The sequence below is a fragment of the Silurus meridionalis genome, chromosome 18, assembly GCF_014805685.1.
Source record: "Silurus meridionalis isolate SWU-2019-XX chromosome 18, ASM1480568v1, whole genome shotgun sequence".
In the NCBI taxonomy this organism is placed as follows: Eukaryota; Metazoa; Chordata; class Actinopteri; order Siluriformes; family Siluridae; genus Silurus; species Silurus meridionalis.
The window spans coordinates 3,506,475-3,518,512 of NC_060901.1; the positions used below are offsets into that span (position 1 = coordinate 3,506,475).

At 41.0% G+C, this 12,038-nt stretch overlaps 1 protein-coding gene across 1 annotated transcript in view; it reads left to right on the top strand.

The window, feature by feature from the left end:
- The first annotated feature begins 636 nt into the window (after window positions 1-636).
- The window catches only part of ninj2 (ninjurin 2), a 22,450-nt gene continuing 11,048 nt past the window's right edge, over window positions 637-12,038 (top strand). Inside the window, exon 1 of the mRNA XM_046873545.1 lies at window positions 637-787. Within this exon, the coding sequence (XP_046729501.1) occupies window positions 755-787 (33 nt within the window). The 5' untranslated portion in view covers window positions 637-754. The remainder of the gene's footprint in view (window positions 788-12,038) is intronic.

Consider the following 12,038-nt stretch of genomic DNA (forward strand, 5'->3'; position numbering starts at 1 on the left):
TCGAGTGGAACTGATTCGGTGGTGTTAATGCAGAGAAAATAACTCCATCAATCCATTCAGGTGGGGGGGGGCGGGGTTCAGCTTTGTGACCAAGCAACATCATCATAAAGTTTTTTTGAATATAAGACCCCAAGGTATCGTCATACAGTGTGTGTTTTTTGGCTCTAACCCACTCGTATCCAAGCAGCCGACTGCAGGCGTTGAGAATGTAGATCTGGCGTCAGAGAGGTCTGGCACCCATTATCGAGTTACTCCAATCCCTGTTGTAAATAAATCACCGTAACAGGTAGGTGTTTCTCAGCTAGAACGGATGCCAACGAGCACATGAATTCTTTTTATGGTTAAACGTTTTCATTTGTTAGTCATATGAGAAGGTTGTCCCAGTCGTCCACACAAAATCAAAACATGGTGAAATCACAATACAGCTATTTGGTCATCTGGCATGCATCTAACCTCTGATAACAAGTCTGATGTGAGCTGTGGCCTGCAAATGATGCCATTATTCTCAACACAAGACCGGTTTTAGTGAAAATAGAGGGCTTTTTTCTTTCTGTCATTCTGTGCTGTCCCTGTGTGATGCTCTCATGAGTGGGTTTAAAAAAAAAAAAAAAATGAATACACGCTTGTGTGCTCTGACATTATTCAGAAGCGTCCTGCCAACTTTTCCTCTCTAAGCGACCCCCTGTTTGCTTCTCCTAGAGAAACTAGAGACACGTTGGAACGACGGAGGAACCCGGGACTCTCAACGCCAGCCATGTCGACAGCCAGCGGACAAGCAGACCTGCAGGTAGGCTGTGAACATCTACGCTCGGTTTCTTCTCATTACAATCCGTCCTTCTTCTCATTCTGCTGTGGTCTCCTCTCTCTCTCTTTCTCTCTTTGTCCTTCTCTCAGTTTTCACACAGAGGTGCAGTATGTTCTATGTGTTTGGGAGAAGACGATCAGAGGGTCTTCCTTCTCTTTTTCTACTGCAAAATATCAATTAGATACAGACTGCAAGGAACAGCCAGACCTTTAATTCTGCTTAAGATCAAAAGATCATGGCTTTACCAAACACTTATTAGAGCTGAGAGGATTGTCACGGTCCTATGACAGTCTGCTTTTCCCAGGCAGAGGGTCATAACACTAGGAAAACACTACGTATTGACATTTTGTTCATTATATGGACAAACGTGTTCGAATTTGTTTTCCCAGCAAAATGGGGTTCAAACTTTTAGTTGCACAGTTGTATAGGATGTCTTTGGAGTGAACCTCAAATGAACCTACACCAGAAATGGGTGGGATTAGTGAAGGATCGTTTATGCACGATTTGTTGGTCTTGTTCGAGTCTTTAATGTGACTCAGAAGAACGAGTCGACTCAGCGAGTGACTCGTCCTCTGGTCTGAGTCGTTCTGTCTTTTATCACGTGACTCCCATTAATCATTTGAATTATAGTCAAAGTTAGTGTGTGTAGACGTGTTGGGGGATCTGCTTATTGAAAATGTGACATTTTATTTTATTTCTGATCAAAGATTCGAAAAAACTTTCGAACCAAAATGAACCGAAATGAACCGAATGACTCAAAAAAAGATTCGTTCATTTTGATGAACGAGATTTAAAGAACCAAATCACTAAAATGGCCTGATCTTCCCACCACTAGTTGGGATACACATATATAATGATCATGTCAGTCTCTGGGATTGAATCGTTTAACAGGAAAAGACAGAATGAGACTTTATGGAAGCAGAACTGATAAAAATACACTATAAGGGGTGTGAATAATTCTGATCTAAAGAGAAATTAACATAATGCAAGTGAAATTCTCTAAATCGAGACAATTTCCTAGTGGATTTAAATTTCACCTCTTTTTTTTCCATTTAATACATTTGGCCATGCTGTAAGTGAAAAATTCATTAACACCATCTGCTAATGTTCATCCCATGGCTTGACATCGGCGTAACGCTCAGCAGCTGCGGCAGTAAAGATATTAGACGTGACGTGGTACGAATCTAAACACGAACATGTGATAAGATCAAAACGGATTTAAGCAAGTGGTCTGCAATGAAGCTGTAGATCCAGGAACGTTACATGCTAATACTTCATGTGTCCCAGATATATGGGTCAGAACCCTGGAGATGGGGTGGAGGGTCATCATTAATCCGTGTCTAACACTCAGGATCGACCCTTACTGCTGATGATCCCTTTTTATCTTCTCCATTATCCTGCTTCTGCACTGCAGAGCACGACATCTCCATCTGCTTTCTATCTATCTATCTATCTATCTATCTATCTATCTATCTATCTATCTATCTATCTATCTATCTATCTGTCTATCTGTCTATCTATCTATCTATCTATCTATCTATCTATCTATCTATCTATCTATCTATCTCTTTCTCTCTATCTATCTATCTCTCTCTATCTCTACATATACACATAAGCATGATATACTGTATGTATATTAAGTATATATATATATATATATTATATATATATAAAAATACCCAAAGTTGGTGTATGTAGACGTGTTTGATGAACGAGATTCAAAAAACAAATTCACTAAAACCATCTGATCTTCCAAACATTGGTTGTCCAGAAAGGCCTTCTCCTTTTGCTTCTCGTTCTTAGAATGTCTCTTATGTTTTAACATATTTATGGCCATGATTATATATTAAATTATTCCCAGTAGTCCATTCTCTTCATTTCCTAGTGTTTCTCTGGGGTACACTTCTCCACCGAGTGTAAGTTTCAGCTACAGCTTCTATCCAATCAGATTTCAGACGTTTAATATATTCATGTGGATTTAATAGCTGTTTTTTGATTCCACAATGGCCGACCGAGGAGAATTAATCGATTTGGTCCACTTACAAGGACATTTTTCAGGACGGACTTTTAAAGAAATGCAGGACATCGTGAGGAAACGTTCGGCAAAACGGTTCAAAACAGCAACTGATGAATGTGATCACTGACTGCACCCCAGGCCTCCTCACCTCACCTACATCAACACCTGACTTTACTAACACCCTCGTAGCTGATTGCCTCTCACACAAATCTCCACATGCACAATCTAGTAGAACATCTCCACCAAAGAGTGGAGGTTATTATGAGAGCAAATGGGGACCAAATGTGGAATGAGATGTTCATATGTATCTTGTGCTCGGGTATCCACAAACTGTTGGCCATTGAGTGTGTATATCTTGCTCATGTGTATTCCTAGGTGCATTCTCATTTCCTTTCAATCTCCCAGAGTCTCTCACCTCCTTCTGAATTCCTTCATCCTTTTCTTGTCTCCTCCTGGGCTGCTGAAACATTCTGACTGTCTCTGTGAGTTACAGAACAGTGGCAGCTGCTTTCTGAGGACTGCCAGCTCAGCTTTTGGCCTCTCCTGGCACATTGGTGCCACTTTGGGTCCGCTTTGTTGTGGGCAAACGAGCTCGAGTCAGCATTTCTCGTAGCACCGGAAAAAACTTAAAACCGAAGCTTTATGAAAATGGTTCATGCTTTTTTTTTTTCCCTCTTTTCCTTTTCGACTTTATTTCTTTTCCTTCTGTACAGAGGTCCTTTGCTCCCTGTGAGTGCTCTGTTGAGATTTGAGAAATAACGTATTGTCATCAGTCTCACGCGTTTTGTTTCAGGGAGTCTGGATCCTGGTTTAGGATTTAGAGATGTCCCGGACAGCTACAACATTTTCCGTAATAATCCAAGAAAAAAAAAGACAGTGCTTCCAGATTCCACAATTATACTGTGATTCTAACCCAACTGTGACAATCTGGTAAAACGCTTCAAATCTAAAATCCCCTTAAACCAGCGGACCACAAACCTTTTTTTTTTTTGTGAGGGCCACATAATATTTTTTCTTTTTTAATAGGTCTGTAACCGAGAATGACAGGAGCCGGAGTGACTACCAGTATTATTGAGGAGATTTGATATATGAATTTTTGATATTGATATTTTAAAGATATCTCGTTTATTAAAAAAGTGTTATTAAAATGTTTTTATATTCACTGCTATTAAAATCAAAAGATTTACTTACTTATGCAAATTTTTATATAACTGGTGGGTGAATCTAACAAATAATCAGGCTAGTTAATTAATAGAGGTCGACCGATAGTGGATTTTCTATCAATAACGATATCTTATTTAACCGATAGCTCGGTCAGATCGTACTTACCGATAACCGATTAATCATTCAATAGTTTTTCAAATGGATACTGGATAAAAAAATAAACACTTAATGTAAAATCGTACTGAACTCTTTTACAAAAACACAGTACTGAATCATAAAAATCTGCTAAATGAAATCAATATGAAAATATTCATTAATAAATATAAATATAAATTCATGAATTAAAATAATAAATATCGCGCTCTCCATTCGCCTCTAGAGGCCGCTCTCGAAATCACAGCCCAACCAAAAGCCGGAAAAACTATCGGTATGGATTTTCGCCGATAGACGATGCCTCGGTGCCTCGACCTCTTTTGATAACTAAGGAGAAATTTTTGTTTGAAATCCAACCTTCATTATTAAATAGAATAATTATATGATTAAAACATATTTCAAATTACATTTTTAAACTATTCCAAATGTTGGGGCGAGTCCCACGGGCCGTAAATTGTGGACCCCTAATAGAAACCCCCCCTAAAGCCTTACTGACAAAACAGTCCTCTGCTGGACAGCTGAACATCTAGCTTTACTAGCGCTCTAAAACAAGGACATCTGAGCCGCCTTAATGAAGGGCTCAGTAAACACTCGGTGCCATGTAGCGGATAAGTGTGGTATACTGAACATTAACGTTAATTAGCAATTAGGTTCATTAGCCTGAGTAATTTTTAAACCCAATTTATCTAATTACAGTAATCACCATAGGGGATGAAGCACGTGATCGTGGCTACTGTATTTCTCAGCAAATGAGTCTGAGGCCTTCGTTTGTTCTGTTTTTTTTTTCTGGTTTCGATTCCTTAAGCAATGCAACCTATAATTTCATTCTAAGGATACCGTGATTACTCACAACATGTTAATAAACCTCAATACTCCCGGTTTGCATACCAATCCATTCCTCCTACAGCTCCTCGACCTACTTCTAATATGTAGGAGAAGCTCCGAAAACTCCTCTATCAAAAACCTTTATTTATCCAACTTTAGTATGCGAACCATAAAATGCAACGGAGGGATGAAGAATTCTCCTATGGTGTGAGATAAGCAGTAAAATATGTCTCCTAAGTTCTTTTCCAGACCATTTCAGGGTCAGATGTACTGAAGAATCTCTGCAGGAGTCTTAGATCATTTTTTTGGGGGTCTGGAGAATGTTATATTCTTCTCCCAGCTGTTAGTAATGTCCCTCTGCATGCCCACATCTAGCTTAATGAAATTAGACAGCATTTCGGGGTTTTATTTCTGGCCGCTGATGTTATGCATACTCAGGTTTGAGATCATGAGATTTACAGAGGCAGGAGAAGCAGAATCGCTGTGCTATGCTTTAAGAATTTAGCACAGAGTCTGAAAAACGATTCAGTTGAGGTCAGCTGAGGCAAGTCCGATGCGGGGCCTCTGCACCATAAAATGCGAGCTTTATTCGTTTTACAGATGGTCAGAAACAAGGTTCGGTTTGCAAGAGACTCTGTCAGCCAAAAAAAGAGTCCCCACTGAGTTACAGTCAGATCATTAGAAGTCTTTGGATGTGGGAGCATGAAATTTTCTATTCACTTGAACTAGGAGACTTAAACCTGTTCCAGCATGACAATACCCCCGTGCACAAATCCGGCTGCATGAAGATCTGCTTTACATGGGTTGCAGTGGACGATCTCCTGCTATAGAGTTCTGACCACAGCCTTATTCAACATGATGAATGTGAACCATGACTGCACCCCAGACCTCCTCACCTCACCTACATCACTACCTGACTTTACTTTACTAACACCCTTGAGCTCAAATCTCCACAAGCACACTCATAAAACTAGTGGATTCAATTATGATAGCAAATTTGGGGAAGGTGTAGCTCTGTGGTTAAAGGTCTGGGTCTGATTAAAAAGTCTGAGGTTCATGACCAAGTATTGCCAAGCTGCCACTTTTGGGCATTTTCATTTGGTGCCCCAATGGTGGCAGCTAGGCAATACCAGGGTTTGAACCCCCAAACCTTCTGATCACTAAGCCAGAGCCTTAACAACTGATCTACCACATCCCCAAGTGATCTGGTGTAAGGAAACTTTTGGTGTTGAAATTGGGGGTATATTAATTTTATTTCACACGTAGAGTGTGTGAGAGGAAATCCTAACTTGCACTTGGTCACAGCAGGGGCTCCAGATGTCTGTAGTCCAGCTTCCCCGCTCCTTCCTGGTTGAAGCGATGTATTAAACTGAGCCAACCAGCTGCGTGTTGTTTTCCTCTGGCGTGCCAACATAGACGAGGTGTTTCAGCTGAAGGCTAACCGATAGCACATTAATGGCCCTGTCTGACTCCCATTTTAGGACACATTGGAGTGCAGACTTTCTCACCTATGGAGTGACCTGAGAGAAAATAAAAAGAAAATTTTTTTCCCCCTACTGAGGCCCCTCAGTGACACGGCTCACGTGCACCCGTCTGCAACACGTTCACGCAACTCTACAGAGAATACAGTGGGCCACGATAAGCCGGTTAAAAAGTAACAGCTGAAAGGAAACTGAAACTTTGAACCGCTGTCATGTGTAAATGCAACTGCAACATGTCTCGGTTCTCTGCTGAATGTTTATTTAAGGTTATCTGTGACTTCGTATCGTCTCTAGAGTTGAACATAAGGTCGCAGGATCCGTAGCTTCACGTCTCGGTGACGATCTCAGGCCTGGACCTCGACCCTAACCTCTAATTGAGGACATGTTTTAGTGTAACTGTGTTGTTTTTTTTTGGGGGCGGGGGTTTGTAAATATATACACTAAGGTCAAAAGTTTGTGGACACCTCACCATGTGATTTTGTATGTCAAATCAAATGAAGGTTAAAACAAAATTCAATATGGAAATGGAAATGTTACAATAAATGAATACAATGGTTTTCCTCCAAGTTTGGGGAAGTGTGTGGGAAATCCGGATGTCCGAATACTTTTGCTGACAGTGATCTTCTAGTGTCCTAGTTCAAGCGAAAGGAAAATTTGATGCTGCATCCAAAAAAACGTCTGTCCTTTTAAACTTTTCAAAAATGAGAGAAGCAAAAAATCTTTGCTCACAGTAGGTTTGAGTAGGTTGAAATGTTTATACACTTTTGACCTTCACTCAATTGTTACTCATAGTGAGCGTACTATAGCGTGGGATATATTTAAACTGTAGGCATGTCTGGCTTCTGATGTGACGTGTGTTGCACTCCTGAGTCACAGGTTTCAATGTGATTTTCCTAGCATATCCTTCCACTATATCTGGCAACGTACGCATCTCTTTGAATCCCGTTCTGCTCAATATTGGTAGTTAGCATGCTCTTGGTTGTTCATCTCACTCTCTCTTTTGCTCTTTTTAACTCTCTGTGTCTCTGGTGGTTGGTTTGCAGTGATATGAGTTTCCTGAAATGACTTTGCGAGAAGTTTGGCCCATTGCTGGACTCTAGGGACCGATTGTGTCTCTTCTTGGCCTCTCCCAGAAAAGTGAAAGGAAGGAAAAGCAGTGTGCAGTAGGCGGAGAAACCAGCAGGAGGCTTCTCTATGAAAGACCGGAAACCCCTGGAGCGATATCCCATGCTAAGATGCCTCATATAGAAGCAATTTCTGGTGGTTTGCTAGATGTTAGGCTTCTAGATTTTTTTCTTTTATGCATAGGTTCATGTTCTGGGATGATAACTGGACTGATTACATTTAAATACCTATCAGACATTTCAACCAGATCCCACAAGTCCAGTGTTTTATTAAGGCTTTTTATTATATTACATGATGTTTTTTTTCCATTTTGGTCACCTGTAAGTTCCTTGATCAGACAACAACTACCAACAAGGGAGGGTGAAGGCTAACACCCAAACACAAAGCCTCCTTAGAGATTTTGCTCAGAGGAGAGAGCTGTCTACCTTCTTCTACATACATCAGCTCAAAGATACATGTGATTGGCTGGTGTCACTGTGATTAACAAAGCAATGAGTATGCCAGGCTTTTCACCCGGAAAACACAGACAATTTACCTCCTTTGGATGCAATCTTAGGACTCACAATGTCTGGATGTTCATGTCAACATTTTTTGGAGCTCCTCAGGAACCAGTAAGATTGGTGGAACTTGTTGTGATGAGCATGTTTGCAGCAACTTTGCTGAAGACAGAAAGTTGGGCAAAGTGGGCCGTTTTTGGTATATACCATTTTTTGTATATTTGACATAAAAATATTGCCAATAACGACGAGAGATCAGGAAGACCTTTGACGAGCTCAACCCCTGAGAATGTCTAAACCGTTTGGCAACACCGCGCTCGACAGATTTGACTCCTGCGGACTCTACCCTTTTTTTGACGCTGAAGATCCAGTTCAAAGCTCACCCTTTTAACACCGTTGAGGAGATCCGGCCCTAACCGCAAATCGAAGGTCTTGACACACTTTGAAAAGAAACCTCCCAGGACACATTCCATTAATGTCAGGAAATCTGGGAACACTGTATTGCTGTGCAAGGGGACTATTTTAAAGGTGATTGTGTACAAACGTAGACAAATAAAGTACTTTCTTGTGAACAGAGCGTCTCTGAATGTTTTGATACCACCACGTAATGAAATTTACCTAATAAATCTTTAAACCTACCTTAGACACCATCAACCCCCTGAAAGAAGAGAAAAGGAATGGCATGCCCTTGATTGATTTGATACTCTATAGACAGCATTTGCTGTTTATTCCCCTGGCGGGTGACATATACAGGGTCCTCCGACGTGGGAATGTGCGGGTCAGCTGTTGCGCTCAGGATGACATGGAGCCAGTTTGGAAGTCGACACATGTCTATATAGCGAGATGAGTTGTGTATAACAGGCGTGGGCTGAACACTGGGATGACATGATGCGGATTTATTACTCATTTTGGGCCCAGTGGCCTTTTTCTCATTAGTGGTGCTTCTGATGCCAAAATCTCGTCTGAGCAGTGTGAGTTTACGGTGATTGAAACCAGTCTCATGTGAATGTGTCTCGTGTGTGTGTGTGTGTGTGTGTGTGTGTGTGTGTGTGTGTATATGTAGAATGAATCAAGTGTTACAGTGGTCTTTAAAACAAGAAAGCAGCATAAGAAGTGTGTCAGATATGTGCGAATGTGTGAGAACAAGTCAACAAATTCGCCAACCGTCAAAACGCCTCTTTATCGAATGACATCTCTGAAAGACAAGCTCCGTATCTGGCACTTACTCGATCCACGTATTAAACGCTTTGACGTCTTTATAGTGGGAAGTGAAAGGCTGTAAAATGAAGCTCGTCTGTCCGGCAGCCTGCAAAACAATACGTCACGACGGGGTGTTTCTATTCCTTTGAACATCCAAAGCGTAGTAAAAGACGTGAAATAAACGCAAACACGCGCACGTCTACTGCTACTCCTTTTTTTCATATATATACACACGTATACACATATGCATACTACCTCTGCATAATTTGCAAACACACGTACACCCCTTCAATACAAAATTCAACATGCATTTCTACGGTTATATCACATACTGCACTCTTTATACATGCACACTGTTCTATTTCCTGCATCATAACTTTGTACATTTGTAATTTATGTGTTCTTTTTTTATGGTTTCCTCATGTGGTTTCCAATTTATGGCGTAGGCTGCATGGGGGATTCACAGAGTAAGAAATCTTTAACATTATGTTTTAATGTTACGGTGTAAAAAAGTGGTTAAGGCTCTGGGTTACTACTCAGAAGGTCAGGGGTTCAAGCCCCCGGTATCGCCATGCTGCCATTCTTGGTGCCCTTGAGCAAGGCTCCTAAACCTCCGTGCTCCAGGGGTGCTGTATCATGGCAGACCCCAGTTTCCTAACAACGCTGGAGTGTGCGAAGGAAGAATTACAATGTGGTATAGAAGTGCATGTGACAAACATAAAGCCTATTTCTTTCTTTCTTTTTTTCCACTTCTTTTTCTTTCTTTCTAACAATCGAATCTTAAGGCTTGAACATGTAATTAGAGGTCTATAAATGACAGGATAAGATGCAAAATGCAGCATATACTTGGTCTGAGGAATCATTTGAGGTAATCATTAGTCATTTTATTTGCATCAAATAAATAAAATTTTCTTAGTACATGTAGTGAAGCTTGAGATACAAGAAAACAGTCCACATGCAGTCCATCCAGCCTGACACTAACTCCCCCCTAAGGGTGAATGCAGTACTGTATGGTCGTGGGACACTTTCCCAGCATGTAAAAAAAAAAGCACATGCACATCAAACTCAAAAATAGGTTCATTCAGGAATCTGAAGTGTCTCTAAGTGTGAAAGCGACTTTGTTTGCTGATTCTTTGGACTCCAGATTCAAATGGGATTTGTATGCCTTCTTGAGCAAAGTGATGGATCATGATGTAATCTGATCCCATTTCTTTGTGCACAGATTGTGGCTCACACACACACACACACACACACACACACACACACACACACACACACACACAAACTGCTGAGGTCTACAGAGCACTGCCCCCCATGGTGGTTGGCGAGAGCAATAGGAATGCATTCTCGTATTCCTGTTTTTAATTGTATCCAGACTGAAAGGCATTCCAGCCCACTGGGCCACAAGAACAATGACGCAAGCAGCCGAGTATTCGGGTGCTTTCCAATTCCAATAGCACCAGCTCTGCGGCTGTTCCTCTTCCAATCCAGAACCGATGCACCCATCTCTGTTATTCAGGGCACACCCTGATATTCACACCAGAAACAGATCTACAGTACTACGACAAAACATTATATTGTACCGTCAAAATCCGATTCATTGGACCTTGAGTCTGTAACAACAACTTTATTTTGTGTTTGTTATTTTGTGTTTTGTTATTTGGGGTCAATGAGACCATAAACATAAAGAGGAAAAAAAAACAGTACGTCTGCATGGACTCTTATCGAAAACAAGTTGCCATAGATGCCATGCAACGAGCGATACGGTCTAAAAGGAGACAGCATTCTACATGGCTGTTATCAGAGTCCTGTCAAGCAAGGATTAGTGTTTATCAGTGTCAGGTTCTATATCCCAACTGCAATAGAGCTCAACATGTACAGACGTATATCCACAGTATATACACTCCCCCTCCAATACAAGTGGAACGGCAAAGTTCATTCTTCTGTTTTACGGATTAACATGTTTCGGTTTGAGATCAAAAGGTGAATATGAGTGGAGTTTTAGACTGGACGAGCCAACCACCAGACCTTCACTCATTCGAGCATTTTTTTGTAGATAACCTTCAGGAACAGCTGATATAATCATAAAACAGCATCACAGGAGCATTTGGGTCCTCAACATCCAGACTGTGTAAAAGTTTCTTTCCATAAGCCATCAGTCTACTCAACATGAGGGAACTGGACTGATACATACACACACATACACACACATCAATGGCAACTCAACAACAATTCGGACACTCCACTTCCACAACCTTCTGTTCTGTACTGGTTGGCGCTACTGTGTTACTGTTTTTCCTTGTCTCATGTTCTTTTTTCTCACTTTGTATTGTTAGTTTAGAGTTCTGTGTAGTTTTGTGTATCATTTTGTTAAGTTCTGTTGTTTGATTGTTTGATGTGAAAACGGTTGAAATGACAATAAAGCCTAGTTGACTACTTGACAAATATAGACTGGTGATATCCCAGTAATGTTGGGAAGCTGGGGTCAGCCATGATACAGCACCCCCTGGAACACAGAAAGTTGAGGGCCTCACTCAAGGGCCCCAAGAGTGGCAGCTTGGTGATATCAGGGCTTGATCTCCCAACCTTTCGATCCCCCAGAGACTTAACCACTGAGTTACCACCTCCCCTGCTTAGTGGGTCTTTGGTATTATGTAGACATACGTATACAACCAAAAATGTTAGATATTACCGGTACTTTTAGGCTAAAATTTGGGTTATTTTTCACCAGGTCATGATTTAAGTTGTTGAAAACATCTAGATGTAAATTT